Genomic DNA, 16,773 nt, shown 5'->3' with positions numbered 1-16,773 from the left:
AATGCTCAAAAAAAAAAGTGGTATATATTATGACCTCTGACCTTGTCATCAACTCCCAGGTCCACCTCATGAACCCAGAGAACGTGCCCAAGCCCTGCTGCGCCGCCACCAAGCTGCACGCCATCTCCGTGCTCTACTTTGACGACAACTCCAACGTCATCCTGAAGAAGTACAAGAACATGGTGGTCAGGGCCTGTGGTTGCCACTGACGACCGCCAAACCGCCGCGTCGTCACGGTCACCTGACCGCGGCGCGGGCTGCAGCGGAGACTGTGTGAACACGACATCCTGGGTCTGCCTGTATGTCAGTGTGTGTACTACCCTCTCTCATACTCAGGGTGAGGGAGGAACTGATAAAGGACCAGACCAATGTGTTGCTTTCCACTCTCTCTCATCCAAGTGATGTTCAAATTCTCCGACGGCTACTGGCTTTATTACAGCAAAACAACTCGAAGACGTAGGGGAATTGACTCAATGTTATCTCAGCGCGGGTCGCCAATCCCGTCAGATGTAGTCGAATGACACAGAAAACATGTAGAAATCTACATGGGGGAGACAGCATTAGCCTAACTACAGTGCATTCAGAAAGTATTCAGACCCCTCTACTTTTTCCACATTTTCTTACCTTACAGCCTTATTCTAAATTTGTTTTTATATCTAATCTACACACAATACCCCATAATGATGAAGCGAAAACAAGTTTTTAGAAATGTTTGCAAATTTATTACAAACAAATAACAAATACCTTATTTACATAAGTATTCAGAAATTGAGTTCAGGTGTATCCTGTTTCCATTGATCATCTTTGAGATGTTTCTACAACTTGATTGGAGTCCACCTGTGGTAGATTGGACATGATTTGGAAAGGCACACACCTGTCTATATAAGATCCCACAGTTGACAGTGCATGCCAGAGCAACAATCAAGCCATATGGTCACTCTGACAGAGCTCCGGAGTTACTCTATGAAAATGGGAGAACCTTCCAGAAGGACGACCATCTCTGCAGCACTCCACCAATCAGGCCTTCATGGTAGTGACGAGACAGATGCCACTTCTGAGTAAAAGGGCACATGACAGCCCTCTTGGAGTTTGCCAAAAGGCACCTAAAAGAATCTCAGGCCATGAAAAACAATATTCTCTGGTCTAATGAACCCAAGATTGAACTCTTTGGGCTGAATGCCAAGCGTCACTTCTGGAGGAAACCTGGCTCCATCCCTACGGTGAAGCATGGTGGTGGCAGCATCCTGCTGTGTGGATGTTTTTCAGCGACAGGGACTGGGAAACTAGTCAGGATTGAGGGAATTGAGATCCTTGATGATCCTTGATGAACACCTGCTCCAGAGCGCTCAGGACCTCAGCCTGGGGCAAAGGTTCACCTTCCAACAGGACAACGACCATAAGCACACAGCCAAGACAACGCTGGACAAGTCTCAATGTCACTTGAGAGGCCCAGCCAGAGCCCGGACTTGAACCTGATCTAACACCTTTTGAGAGACCTGAAATTAGCTATAAATGTGATATTTCAGTTTTTGCTTTGTCATTATGGCCTGTGTGTAGATGGATGAGGAAAATAAAACATCCATTTTAGAATAAGGCTGTAATGTAACAAAATGTGGAAAAAGTCAATGGGTCTGAATACCTCCCCAATGCATTGTATGAATAAAATATACTGTCTGACTAACCAAAGCCTGATTTTATCATCAACAATCTGCTGATATTGTAATATTTATGTCACGCTACATTAGTTAATGTAAAGAGATATTTCCCACTCCTCGTTATGTATTGTACTCGTAAGCTTTTCCACCATATTCACCTGGCTTCCAAAAATATATAGGCCGAACGGAAACGACCACATACTATTTTAGTTGTGAACTCCTCAAAATATCTTAATTTGGTCAATATTTGCCAGGCTCATGCAGAGTTTATTTCACTGAACTGGTTCATCAGGTAGCAGGTTGTGCCTCAGCTGACATACCGCTCCAAAGACGACTTCCACCTCATCCCTCGGACATACCGCAAACTGCAATTTCCATGTTATTCCAATCGGAGTTAACATATTATTCCCAAAAACCTGCAGAGTGGAAAAAAACATTTGTTGGTCAAACCAGCTGATCAAATGATTAGGACCGATTTTCTGAAATTAGCTTCAGTGTGGTTTATGACCATTTGTCATTGATGTTTTGTTCATTTGAAAGAAATAGGAACTGTCAATGCACTTACGGATCAACCCGCATGTTACTGACAAACATTCAAAACATGCTAAGACATTGACATATGGGTTAATAAACAGAACAGTTTGACTATAGCCGAAAATTGGATACCCTTGCGCCAAAAGAAAATCTGAAATCACAAAATATACCTCTGGTAAGCTGCTGTTTACATTTGTGATCATGTTTAGACTTACTTTTGTGTGTAAATACTTGTACATTTTCTGCTTATTTATTGCACCTCTTAAAATGTCATGCCATATTACAGAGAAATGTGAACAAATGAAAAATACAAACTATTTTTGGAAAAAGACATTTTATTACAAAATCTCATGTTACAACTTGCTTTTTGTTTACAAAATTCATAGGCAGTGTACAACCCACTCACGAGAAGAAAAAAAACCACACCGCTTTCCTTCACTGGAGTCTGCCTAGACCATGTGCTATCCATAAAGATTGTACTAACAATACGTGGTTAGCCTCTGAATGCATTTGTTTCCCTTAATTGAGCATTGAATGTAAAACCTGCCTCATACAGCAACTCCATGAACATACAATCTTTTGATTCACCCCCCCAAAAAAGCCCCAGAATAGCGCACACACGCATATTCAAAGACTTAGACTACATCTGGAAAGAAGGAAAAATCAACATTGTCATCATATCTTACTGACTAAACAAGTCAAATATAATTGATCATTATGTGGGTGGAAAATATATTTTTTGGCATTCTGTTTTTGCTCTTCCAAGCATACGAGGTAAACCAAACATTCCAGATTTTTTTCCAAAGGTCAATAAACCCAAAGCAAAAGTGACCATAGCACTAAATGTTGTGGCATTCTTGTGCTTCACTGGGAAAATGTTTCACACTGGGGCCTGATAGACGCTCCATTCTAATGAACTAGCTGTAGAAAACCATTTTTAAATATATATATATTTTTTGTACATTTGACACAATCCCTTGCAAACCATTTGAGGGACTTTGTCAAACATGGAGTTAATGACAAATACAGTTGTCCTGTAATGACCCAAACTGGTAGAGTCCATCCATTCAAAAAGGCCTGACTTGAGTATACGAACTGACGACCACAATCATTGTTCATAAAAACGGTGGTAACACCAACACGGCACCTGATATTGGGCCCAAACTGAAGCCTCACAGCACAAACATATATATTTAAATAGGTCTCTACATTCAGACTTTTTGTAGCACATTTACGATGTCAGAGGAACACACAAAAAGGGCCGTTTGACACGAAACACTGAAAAGTAGTTTCCCGCCGCCTTCCCCGACATAGCCAACAAGCAGTTGGGGGGACGACGACGACGACGACGACTACAAAAACACAAGTGGGATACAAATATAGTTGATAAAGAGATAGTATGGAGTAGGTCGGGAACTGGGTGTCCCTGAGAGTTAAGTTAGTTAGGCCGTTACTGGCATGGGATGAGAAGTAACGTCAACTTAACGCTTAACGTCACGCGGCTCTGACCTCTTTGCTGCAGTACCATTACATAAGTGGCTCGTGATTTATCAGCATGATTTCCTTAAAAAAAGATTTTAAAAAATAACATTTTTAAAATTTCAGACCAACTCCGTCAGGTTAATCCAAAGGTTTTTGATACAACCGGCAGGCACCAATATACGACGACCGTCCTTGAGTTGTGTCAAGCGTTGGGATGACTATAACGGTATGCATTGTCAAGGTCTGATTGATTATGTACCGCTGGCAAAAAAGTGGTTGTCGATCACATCATTTCATTTCCAGAAGAACAGAGGAACTAGGCAGCCCAAACGAATAGTCACACAAACTATTGGATTAGAACAGAAACAAAAAGGGGGGGGGGGGGGGGGTAAACAAGGCATTACAGAGTGTTTTTATTTATTACATTTTTTAAGTGTCTTGATTCTACTGCTTTCTGAAAGGAAAACAATCAGAGAGAGAGAAGAGAGCTAGCCTCTATGAGAGAGAGGATTCCTCTCATTGGCCAGATACGCTGTGTGAGGGAGGAAAGAAGTATCGACGGATGTTGATTGGATAGTGCTACAGCTCGTCTCGGGCCTGCTTCATCACAAAGCTGTGCAGGCTCTCCAAGTCACGCCCTCCATGATGCTCCTCACCTTGCACACCCGCTCTGAACATCAGCAGGGTGGGGTACCCACTCACCTGTAGGAGGGAAAGAGGACAAAGGTTCAAGTCTGACATCCACTAAGGGAACAACCCCTAGCTAGCCCCGACCTCTTCAGTGATTGCTGATCTGAAGGGAATGAATGAATAAGTAATATGGTCTCAAGTTCACCTAGCTCTGCAATTCCTTCACCTTCCCCATTCCTTCAGATGTCAATGCCGAAGGAATGTGGATGTTCTCTTACTGAAAACCACGCATGAACCATCTAAACTCAGGACAAAAAAAGAAAATATCCTCTCACTGTCAACTGTGTTTATTTTCAGCAAACTTATCATGTGTAAATATTTGAGTGAACATAAGATTCAACAACTGAGACAAACTGAACAAGTTCCACAGACATGTGACTAACAAAAACGGAATATTGTATCCCTAAACAAAAAAAGAGGGGGGGGGGGGGTCAAAATCAAAAGTAACAGTCAGTATCTGGTGTGGCCACCAGCTGCATTAAGTACTGCAGTGCATCTCCTCCTCATGGACTGCACCAGATTTGCCAGTTCTTGCTGTGAGATGTTACCCCACTCTTCCACCAAGGCACCTGCAAGTTCCCGAACATTTCTGGGGGGGAATGGCCCTAGCCCTCACCCTCCCATCCAACAGATCCCAGGCGTGCTTAATGGGATTGAGATCTGGGCTCTTCGCTGGCCACGGCAGAACACTGACATTCCTATCTTGCAGGAAATCACACACAGAATGAGCAGTATGGCTGGTGGCATTGTCATGCTGGAGGGTCATGTCAGGATGAGCCTACAGGAAGGGTACCACATGAGGGAGGAGAATGTCTTCCCTGTAACGCACAGCGTTGAGATTGCCTGCAGTAACAAGCTCAGTCCGATAATGCGACACACCGCCCCAGATGATGACGGACACAGTGCTCAGTTCGACTAGGCTACTGAGGCCTACTTTGTGTTGGTACAGCGTGCGAAGCTGGGCACAGTGCTCAATTTGACTAGGCTACTGATTGCCTTGGGTTGTCTGGTATGCAAACGACTCCGCACAGTTCCACACTGAAAGAGAGGACGCATCAAATGTCACAAAAGATGGTGTTTTCGGATGGTAGTACGTAATAGGAGCACAACATTTTAGTGAACCGCCGATTCGTTAAGGTTGAATTTATTTTCTGACGGATGCACGCTACATTTGGATCAGTTTGGGGGGGGGGGAAGAGAAAATCAGCGGACCGATGCACTTGTATCTTAAACATTTGAATCGGGGGCCAATGCGTACTGGTGAATTGTTACATCCCTATTGTTTAGCAGTGTGAATCACAAATTCATTCATTTCTACCTGTTAGCCGCTGAAGAGACTGACCCCATGGCCTTGAGTCAGGGGAAATTCCAGAGAACGCCCTAGTGATAGAGGTTGTGATGGTCCTACCATGGACTGTCCTAGTGATAGAGGTTGTGATGGTCATTGACTTAAAGAACAATGAGTGAGTCAGATCCACCATTCCAGGCAGCGCAGCATCACTGATCAACCAATCCTACAATGAGGTGGCTGTGGAGCCAGAGATCACAACCTCAGCTAATCCAGTTCACTGCTTCTGTTTCCTGTGGCCCTGGGTCACACCTGCTGTTTGTGTGTTTAGAACAACAGCATGTCTCAAGTTGCAGGATCTCAACGTCTTGCTGTTCACACCAGAGCATGGAAGACTTCACTAGCGCTATTTGGGGCGGCAGGGTAGCCTAGTGGTTAGAGCGTTGGACTAGTAACCGGAAGGTTGAGAGTTCAAAACCCCCGAGCTGACAAGGTACAAATCTGTCGTTCTGCCCCTGAACAGGCAGTTAACCCACTGTTCCTAGGCCGTCATTGAAAATAAGAATGTGTTCTTAACTGACTTGCCTGGTTAAATAAAGGTAAAATAAAAAATAAATTCTGAGCCATCTCTCAGCTCCAGACAGTCAATGCACAATATAGAACACCTACTGAAAACTTGTTGCAGATTGTCCTCTCCACTGTGCAGTCCACTTTGCCAATCTTGACATCAGTCAGGCCAGGGAACTCCTTCTGAGACAGGTCCTCCCAGGTAGGTGCCAGACTCTTACAGTGGCCACACCTGGAGAGGACGGGAGGTCACGTAACTTATGGTTATGTCTTGTAGTGGCGGTCCCTCGTTTTTAGTAAATCACCAACTCAAATTTCCTTAAATATTTTACATTTCATACGGTGAGATGGTTTAAATAGAACAGACATGTGGATTTAATAGCTCATAAAGGAGCTGTTTCTTACCATGGCGCATAGAACTTGATGAATACCAGCCCCTTGGCCACAGTCTCCTCAAAGTTGGCCTCTGTGAGTGTAACTACGCCAGACTGCAAGGGGGAAGAAAGAAGAAAAATTTAAATATATATAGATTTTTTTATTTTTTATCGATCATTTTAGATTGTATCATTCGTGGTCCTGTATCATTCGTGGTCCTGTATCATTCGTGGTCCTGTATCATTCGTGGTCCTGTATCATTCGTGGTCCTGTATCATTCGTGGTCCTGTATCATTCGTGGTCCTGTATCGGTTTATACGTCCACAAGACCAGTAAAATCAAAGAAGTAGCTGAAGTTCATAACCCGGACAGCCGAGATCAGCCGAGTTCTATGTTTTTATTGGAAGTGGCATCAGATCTGTCCTTAAAACCACACGTGTCATGTCTTTGTTCCAAGGTTTAGACCTTAGTGATGTCACCATTCAATTCTAATAATAACAAATGGCATTTAGCAGACGCTCTTATCCAAAGCGACTTACAGTCACGTGTGCATACATTTTAAGTATGGGTGGTCACGGGAATCGAACCCGCTATCCTGGCATTGCAAACACAAAAATAGCGGGCCTGCCCATAATTGAGACTTCTAGTTAACCGTTGTGTAGCAGAGGCCTATGCCTGGAATCCAGTCTGCAGTAGACTGAGTCGAACAGCTTGGCCTGGTAATGTCACTGCTAAAACATTAGCCTGAGATCTTATTCCCTTATTAAGTATCTGGAGAGGGAAGCTGTAAAAACGTGCTGCCCACACACTCAACACGGTGCCCGGCCCCAAAAATAGATCTCCACGTAGGCATTTACCCACAACATAGCATATGGAGTATTATAAATATGGAAGGCACATGTGCTTGGCCACATTATGCCTGAGAGAAAGTCACACACACACACTGTAGTACCTCCTCTTTGGCGGGCTCGTCGCTGGGTACTGGGATCTCGTTGGCATGTGGGTGTTCATCATCCTCCTTAACAGCAGCAGCAGCCTTGACCTGGTTGTCCACAAAGTCCTTCAGAGAGTCCAGGTCCCGCTTGCCTTTGTACTGGTCTGCCTGGACAGACAACACCACCACCGCAAAGGGTTAACAAACTGACTCATTAAATGGGTAATTAATTAAGTCATAGCTCCTCACAAACATGAATGGGTTACAGAACACAATGTCTTCTTCAGTGAGGTAGCCAACCAAACTAGGTACCTTCTCTCCATCCTTGAAGAAGAGCAGTGTGGGGTAGCCACGCACAGCGTTCTCAGAGCACACGTCATAGTGCTGGGTACAGTCCACCTGGCCAATCACAACACACTAGTTAAATCAGAATTCATTCAGCATATCCAGCTGGTAAAGACAGTTGAGCTTTTCATGTGGAAATATGAACACCCAGTGGTAGTAGAAGTCACTGCGTTGTCAGTCCAATGCAAAACATCCAACCGCAGCCATAAATAACATTTGTTGAAGGGGATTGTATCATTCTACTGTACAAACGAGTCGTCATAAGTTCTGTATCCTGGACTGGTGCACATGTGACAAACATGGCGCTCATTGTCACCCACCTTGCTGATCTTGATGTTGTCTGAGTACTCGAAGCTGGTGGCCAGCTGCTCCCAGGTCGGGGCCATGGCCTTGCAGTGACCGCACCAGGGAGCAAAGAACTTGACAAAGTGGGACCCTGCGAAGAAGAGAGGAAAAAGAAAGATTGTAGTTAACTGGAAAACATCACATAAAATGTACAGTAAGCCTCCCGAGTGGCGCAGCGGTCTAAGGCACTGTATCACAGCGCTAGAGGCATCACTACAGATCCGGGCTGTGTCGCAGCTGGCCACAACCGGGAGACCCATGAGACAATTGACCCAGCGTTGTCCAGGTTAGGCCGGCTGTACAGTGTTTCCTCCGACACATTTGTGCGGCTGAATTCCAAGTTAAGCGAGCAGCGTGTTAATGAAGCAGTGCAGCTTGGCCGGTCATGTTTCGGAGGCTCTCGAACTTCGCCTCTACCGAGTCCATACAGGAGTTGCAGCAATGAGACTAGACTAACTACCAATTGGATATCACGAAAATTGTGGAGAATAAAAAAGGGGTAAAAAGTACCAATAAATAATAATGTATAGTTTGGTTTAGAGGTCGACCGATGAATCGGAATGGCAGATTAATTAGGGCCGATTTCAAGTTATAACAATCGGTAATCACCATTTTTGGACACCGATCATGGCCGATACATTGCACTCCACGAGGAGACTGTGTGGCAGGCTGACTACCTGTTATGTGAGTGCAGCAAGGAGCCAAGGTAAGGTGCTAGCTAGCATTAAACGTATCTTATAAAAAAAACAATCAATCAATCTTTACATAACAGTTAACTACACATGGCTGACGATATTACTGGATTATCTAGCTTGTCCTGCGTTGCATATAATCTATGCGGTGCCTGTTAATTTATCATTGCATCACAGCCTACTTCGCTAAACAGGTGATTTAACAAGAGCATTCGTGAAAAAAAAAAGCACTTTCGTTGCACCAGTGTACCTTACCATAAACATCAACGCCTTTCTTAAAATCAATACACAAGTATATATTTTTAAACCTGCATATTTAGTTAAGAAATGTATGTTCAGGCAATACTAAACCAGGGAAATTGTGTCACTTCTCTTGCTTTCATTGCACGCAGAGTCAGGGTATATGCAACAGTTTGGGACGCCTGGCTCGTTTCGAACTAATTTGCCAGAATTTTACGTAATTATGACATAACATTGAAGGTTGTGCAATGTAACAGCAATATTTAGACCTAGGGATGCCACCCGTTAGATAAAATACGGAACGGTTACGTATTTCACTGAAAGAATAAACGTTTTGTTTTCGAAATGTTCGTTTCCGGATTTGACCATATTAATGACCTAAGGCTCGTATTTCTGTGCGTTATTATATTATAATTAAGTCTATGATTTGATAGAGCAGTCTGACTGAGCGGTGGTAGGAAGCAGCAGGCTTGTAAGCATTCATTCAAACAGCACTTTACTGCATTTGCCAGCAGCTCCTCGTAATGCTTTAAGCATTGTGCTGTTTATGACTTCAAGCCGATCAACTCCTGAGATTAGGCTGGCAACACTAAAGTACCTATTAGAACATCCAATAGTCAAAGGTATATGAAATAGAAATGGTATAGAGAGAAATAGTCCTATAATAACTACTTGCTAAAACTTCTTAGCTGGGAATATTGAAGACTCCTGTTAAAAGGAACCACCAGCTTTCATATGTTCTCATGTTCTGAGCAAGGAACTTAAATGTTAGCTTTTTTACATGGCACATATTGCACTTTTACTTTCTTCTCCAACACTTTGTTTTTGCATTATTTAAACCAAATTGAACATGTTTCATTATTTATTTGAGGCTAAATTGATTTTATTGATGTATTATATTAAGTTAAAATAAAAGTGTTCATTCAGTATTGTTGTAATTGTCATTATTACAAATATATATTTAAAAAAATCTGATCAATCGGTATCGGCTTTTTGTCCTCCAATAAATCGGTATCGTCGTTGAAAAATCATAATTGGTCGACATCTAGTAAGGGTAGCTACAATCTGAAAGCACAGAATTGAAGTATTTTACAGTTGTATGTAATTCGCCGCCAAACCCACTGGCTACAGGTTATCTACAAGCCTCTGCTAGGTAAAGCCCAGCCTTATCTCAGCTCACTGGTCACCATAGCAGCACCCACTCGTAGCACGCGCTCCAGCAGGTATATCTCACTGGTCATCCCCAAAGCCAATTCCTCCTTTGGTCGTCTTTCCTTCCTTCTCTGCTGCCAATGACTGGAACGAACTGAAAAATAAATCTCTGAAGCTGGAGACTCTCATCTCCCTCACTAGCTTTAAGCACCAGCTGTCAGAGCAGCTCACAGATCACTGCACCTGTACATAGCCCATCTGTAAATAGCCAATCCAACTACCTCATCCCCATACCGTATTTATTGATCTGGCTCCTTTGCACCCCAGTACCTCTACTTGCACATTCATCTTCTGCACATCTACCATTCCAGTGTTTAATTGCTATATTGTAATTACATCGCCACCTGCTCCTTTGCAACCCAGTATCTCTACTTGCACATTCATGTTCTGCACATCTACCATTCCAGTGTTTAATTGCTATGTTGTAATTACTTCGCCACCATGGCCTATTTATTGCCTTACCTCCCTTATCTTACCTCACTTGCACTCACTGTATATATACTTTGTTTTCTTTTGTTCTACTGTATTATTGACTGTATGTTTTGTTTATTCCATGTGTAACTCTGTGTTGTTGTATGTGTCAAATTGCTACGCTTTATGTTGGCCAGGTCGCAGTTGCAAATGAGAACTTGTTCTCAACTAGCCTACCCGGTTAAATAAAAGGTGTTCTCAACTAGCCTACCCGGTTAAATAAAAGGTGTTCTCAACTAGCCTACCCGGTTAAATAAAAGGTGTTCTCAACTAGCCTACCCGGTTAAATAAAAGGTGTTCTCAACTAGCCTACCCGGTTAAATAAAAGGTGTTCTCAACTAGCCTACCCGGTTAAATAAAAGGTGTTCTCAACTAGCCTACCTGGTTAAATAAAGGTGTTCTCAACTAGCCTACCTGGTTAAATAAAGGTGTTCTCAACTAGCCTACCTGGTTAAATAAAGGTGTTCTCAACTAGCCTACCTGGTTAAATAAAGGTGTTCTCAACTAGCCTACCTGGTTAAATAAAGGTGTTCTCAACTAGCCTACCCGGTTAAATAAAGGTGTTCTCAACTAGCCTACCCGGTTAAATAAAAGGTGTTCTCAACTAGCCTACCCGGTTAAATAAAGGTGTTCTCAACTAGCCTACCCGGTTAAATAAAGGTGTTCTCAACTAGCCTACCTGGTTAAATAAAGGTGTTCTCAACTAGCCTACCTGGTTAAATAAAGGTGTTCTCAACTAGCCTACCTGGTTAAATAAAGGTGTTCTCAACTAGCCTACCCGGTTAAATAAAGGTTAAATTAAATAAATAAAACATTAACTCAAGTTAGAGCATTTCAGCTTACGGTATTTAGTTGCTGGAAAAACATGAGAAATTACATCAACTATAAAAATAAAATAAAAATCGCCTGTGTGTTACTGTCCCGGAGACTAAAATACACTGAGCTCAGAGGTTAAACGCTACCCATTACGCAATTTCGTCACAGGCCATCTTGCCACCATTTAAAAGGTTGGACACAAACATTCCTCTTAAAAATTATCCTCTCATATCCTGTCTTTTTCCCTCCAAAACAGGAATAATTTATTTTTCTTTCTCAAACAAAACATTCAACTCAAAACCGGGCTGAAAAGCTGCAATTTGAGCAGGACATTTATCGTGACCACCATTTATTTTTGTTGTGCTTGTCCAGTGACCGGAAACATGCGGTTTGCATGAGATAAATGTAGAGTGAATTGCATCATGGTTTTTAAGGGAATGACAGCATCTAAATTATGTTAATCGCTGTAGAAAATGGACGTATGCAGCTTACAAAAACAGTTGCGTTAAGGAACCCTCACATACGTTATATTTCGGGTATAAATAGACAAGCCTGGTCCCAGGTCAGTTTGTGTGGCAATACCAACTCCTATGGTGCGAGACATCAGAAACAGATCTGAGACCAGGCTATAAAGAGACTGTTGACATATGTATATTGCAATGACAGATCCCAATCCTCCCCCACGTTACCTTTAGCGATGTGGGCCTTGAAGTTGCCGGCAGTGAGATCAAACAGGCCCTGCTTGGGCTCTGGGGCTTTGGGAGGCTCCAGTTCAGTCTCTGGCTCCTGCAAACCCATAGAACATCATGCCACACACCAAATAAAGACTGCCATCACGTAACACTAGTCAGAAGGTTATATTCAGATGGTCTGAAAGGTTTAACGCAGGGATCTCCAACTGGTGGATTTGAATTTGGACCCCAAGTTTTCAATCATTTATTGTTGGACATAAAAGACTGAAAACATAGGATTTACATTTTGGAAACCTGTTCCAATAGAGATATGTGATTGTTTACAAATGGAGGAAAGGTATGAACTGATTATGTTTTAGACAAATATTATGTAGTTACGAAAGTTCAAATCAGTAAGGCCGATTTGAATGGGGGGGGGGGGGGGGGGGGGGTCACATGTAATTTAATTTCAGTAAGCATAATATATTCACATCGCCTCCCATCTCATGGGCATAACGTTTAGTCATATGGTGCTGGCTACAAATGTCACACATGTCCTACTCTTTCACAATTAGCAAGCGCAGGGATCATTCAATAGTTAACTCCAGCCTTTGAGCACAGCACGCTACGGCAACATCACCATGCCTGCTGATTAACCTATGGGCTCGCTTGTGCAATTACACTATATATACAAAAGTATATGGACACCCCTTCAAATGAGTGGATTCAGTTATTTCAGGTGTGGCTGACAAACAGCCATGCAATCTCCATAGACAAACATTGGCAGTAAAAGGCCTTACTGAAGAGCTCAGTGACTTTCAACGTGGCACCGTCATAGGATGCCACCTTTCCAACAAGTCAGTTGTCAAATTTCTGCCCTGCTAGAGGTAGAAATAGCACTGTAAGTGCTATTATTGTGAAGTGGAAACTTCAAGGAGCAACAACGGCTCAGTCACGAAGTGGTAGGCCACACACACCCACAGAATGGGACCGCCGTGTGCCGAAGCATGTAAAAATCCTCTGTCCTTGGCTGCAACACTCACTACCGAGTTGCAAACACTGCCTCTAGAAGCAACGTCAGCACAAAAACTGTTTGTCAGGAACTAGTGAAATGGGTTTCCATAGCAGAGCAGGCAAACTGTAAAGTTTGGTGGAGAAAGAATAATGATCTGGGGACGTTGTTCATGGTTTGGGCTAGGCCCATTAGTTCCAGTGAAGGGAAATACAACATACAATGACATTCTAGACAATACAGTGATTCCAACTTCGTGGAAACCGTTTGGGGGAAGGCCCTTTCCTGTTTCAGCATGACAATGCCCCTGTGCACAAAGCGAGGTCCAAACAGATATAGTTTGTCGAGATCAGTGTGGAAGAACTTGACTGGCCTGATCGTCCTGTTGCTAAACCCTGGTTGATGATCCCAGTTTTAAAATTCGTCCCGTGGCTAAACCCTGGTTGATGATCCCTGGTTAAAGTGACAACCTTTCATCACCTCCTTTCCTTCCCATTGAAAACAGGTTGAAAAAGTGGAAGCGTGGAAACAGGAAGCGATAACAAGGTTGTCGTTCCACTGTTCCTTTGCTATCACCTGTCCAACGCGTTCATATCAGATGAAGGAAACGAGGAGGAGAAGCCATTTCAGATGAGATGATAGGATGCATGTAACTCCGCCCACTTACCACAGGCTCGTCCTGCAATGTGTTGAGCATCCAGGTCTCCAGAGACTGCAGGTCCCTGGAGCCTTGGTACTTCACAGCCTCCTGCTCAGGTTTGAACAGCTTCAGCCTACAGACAACACAGGGGTCAACAAGGTCATTCGCCTCAATGACTAGGCCATACTGCTGTGTAAGATGACTGACACTCACAATACACTTAACCGGTCAATTCCTTTGTAATTACATGAAACTGAACGTTGTTTTTAATGACAGAAGATTTTATAAGCACACTAGGGTCCAGGTTCCGCTTTTACAGCATACACTGCAAAACAAGGTGTGTAAAAATATAACTAAAATGCATGTCAATGTTTCACTGCTATCGGTCAATAAGTAATCAAATCTAGCTACATGATTTACCCCAGTGGCAAAATGAAAATGCATATCCCAGTGGCAAAATGAAGATATATATTTATTGATATTTTATTTAACTAGGCAAGTCTGCCTACCCCAGCCAAACCTGAACGACGCTGGGCCAATTGTGCGCCACCCTATGGGATTCCCAATCACAGCCGGATGTGATACAGCCTGGATTCAAACTAGGGAATGTAGTGATGCCTCTGGCACTGAGATGCAGTGCCTTAGAGCGCTGCGCCACTCGGGAGCCCAGGAGTAAAATGAAGATACACCAAGGTAGTACATGAACTTCTCAAATAAGAAATCCAGTAAGGAACTGTTCTGTTGCGCAACATTTCAAAATGTTTTGCTGTGGTGTGCCCTAATTAACACAACCCTGTACTTACGTGGGGTAGCCCCTGATGCCGTGGACATTGGAGCAGAACTTAACATCCTGAGTGCAGTCAACCTTTACGATGTAGGCGGGCGGCGACTCCATGTTGTTGTATTTGTCCCCCATTTCGTTCCATGTCCCCTGTAGCCTCTGACAGTGACCACACCTGGAAGCAAAACGCAGTTCTTTCAAAGTCCTTCTCCTGAGGTGGTACAGGCTTCACAGTTCTACCTGGAATTAACAGTGTTTCCCCTATATCACTGTTGCCACTGCTGAGAGATACATATCTACTAAGACTGCTGCTGATTTTTTTGTGGGTTGGAAACACTGATTAGGCTAGGCATCAAATAGAGAGAGAGCACAGTCTCAGTGGAAAAGAGAGACACCTGATACAACTCAACACTCCTATTGAAGTCCATATGCTTAACTGTCTTCATGTTTCTATGGAAATAGAATGTTCCACCTTATGTTTGTCTGACTTAAGTTATCCACACATTTGATGTTTCTTTGAGATGCTGTCTATCTACATAGCCATTGTGCAGTGTGGGGTCAGCTTGTAACTGTATTCGGTGACGTATAGAGTAAAGACACTCCTGTGAAGTGATGAAGAACCGCAATGTTGTCTATAAGCTTACATTTCGGAAAATATATATATAAAAAAAAAAAAAAGGCATTTTACTACAGCAAGTAGATTGTTTCTTGTGTTGAAAAACAAACAAACGTGGGTATATTTTTTTAGGCATCTTTAGTGCCTGCCCGTCTACACAGTTACATCAATCAGTGCTTGCCACGTAAGCGGTCACATCCTGAAATGGTCCACTACTCCTAGCTAGGCTAGCTGTTATATAGTAGAAAATGTGCGACAAAGACTGAACACCTTGGAAAAAAAGAATATATACAACAATATTTAAATAAAAATACTGGGCATGTAACTAGCGACTGTGTCGACTAACGTTAAAGGACGAGTCAGTCCAAGTTTAATTGTGACTTCAGAAAGTTCACAAGTTTAATTAAATAAAAGTTTCCAAGGCGCTAATGATTACCAACCAAAGCATGCTAACTGACGTTAGCGTAGTTCTGGTTTCGTGTGGTTTGTTAGCTAGATTATAATGACTTGTCATCTATGCAGTGATGGATAATATTTTATATATAAGTCCTAGTTTACATTTGTAGCAAAAAAATAATACAACTTGGCTAACTAGTTAGCTATTTAGACAGCTAGCCGGCAACAAAAAGCGGCGCTAGCTAGCTGCAAGTTATCTGTTACTGTGGCTCCTCTGACAACTTGGAAAATCTGATAAATTAGTGAAGAAATAGGGTATCCATCTAAATATTGTCAATAACTTTACAAACTGCACACTACCTAGCGAGTTTGCTTACCAAGGGGCGAAGAACATGACAAAGTGGGGAGCGGTTGGGACAGCATCGTTGAACATATCCACTGTATACGTATGTTTGGCATGTTCATCTTCTTCAGCATCAGCATCGCAAAATATATTACCAAAAAGTAACGAACAATAAATAAAACACAACATAAAATGTGTGCAATTCAGTGCTGAGGAGGCCATGATCCCGTCTTGCTGAGCCACTGGTCTGTCTGTGAATATCCCTAACGCTGACCTTTGAAGAGTGTGGATAGGACCCACGCACGACGAGACGCTCTACACGGTGGAGATGAAATCTACATTATATAGAGATCAGTGGCGTCGCGCCACTGCTGAAACTTCAAACACTTCTTTAACAAGCTGCAACAAGTTTAAATCCAGATGCGTTCACAAGTAGGATAGACATAATTGGCTATGTATATCGACAGTACAAGTCAAAAGTTTGGACACACCTACTCATTCAAGGGGGTTTTCTTTCTTTTTACTATTTTCTACATTGTATGAAATAACACATGGAATCATGTAGTAACCAAAAAAGTGTTAAACAAATCAAAATCTATTTTATATTTGAGATATTTCAATGTAGCCACCCTTGGCCTTGATGACAGCTTTGCACACTCTTGGCATTC

General features: G+C 42.7%; 2 protein-coding genes across 2 annotated transcripts in view; one reads left to right on the top strand and one right to left on the bottom strand.

Moving 5' to 3' along the window:
- The window catches only part of LOC109909627 (bone morphogenetic protein 7-like), a 62,817-nt gene extending 60,140 nt beyond the window's left edge, over positions 1-2,677 (top strand). The window contains exon 7 of the mRNA XM_031796799.1: positions 60-2,677. Within this exon, the coding sequence (XP_031652659.1) occupies positions 60-209 (150 nt within the window). The 3' untranslated portion in view covers positions 210-2,677. The remainder of the gene's footprint in view (positions 1-59) is intronic.
- Positions 2,505-16,568, bottom strand: LOC109909790 (thioredoxin domain-containing protein 5). The gene is made up of 10 exons (XM_020508813.2): positions 16,140-16,568; positions 14,773-14,925; positions 13,997-14,102; positions 12,336-12,432; positions 8,191-8,306; positions 7,838-7,924; positions 7,544-7,693; positions 6,622-6,704; positions 6,319-6,448; positions 2,505-4,373 (listed from the first exon to the last, which is right to left on the bottom strand). Exons 1-10 carry the CDS (start codon positions 16,325-16,327, stop codon positions 4,251-4,253), a joined length of 1,233 nt encoding a protein of 410 aa, XP_020364402.1. The 5' UTR covers positions 16,328-16,568; the 3' UTR covers positions 2,505-4,250.
- Positions 16,569-16,773: the final 205 nt, after the last annotated feature.

This window comes from Oncorhynchus kisutch, linkage group LG18 (genome assembly GCF_002021735.2).
Source record: "Oncorhynchus kisutch isolate 150728-3 linkage group LG18, Okis_V2, whole genome shotgun sequence".
Classification (NCBI taxonomy): domain Eukaryota; kingdom Metazoa; phylum Chordata; class Actinopteri; order Salmoniformes; family Salmonidae; genus Oncorhynchus; species Oncorhynchus kisutch.
The sequence above is the reverse complement of the archived record's forward strand: the minus strand, read 5'-3'. Positions and strand labels throughout refer to the sequence as shown.

Bases quoted from the DNA above. Each gene is read 5' to 3' on its own strand.
- LOC109909790 (XM_020508813.2), bottom strand. From the start codon at position 16,327: ATGGCCTCCTCAGCACTGAATTGCACACATTTTATGTTGTGTTTTATT. The intron at 14,926-16,139 runs GTAAGCAAACTC...TTTTGCTTCCAG, and splicing joins GTCATGTTCTTCGCCCCTTG to GTGTGGTCACTGTCAGAGGC. The intron at 12,433-13,996 runs GTAAGTGGGCGG...ATGGGTTTGCAG, and splicing joins CATTGCAGGACGAGCCTGTG to GAGCCAGAGACTGAACTGGA.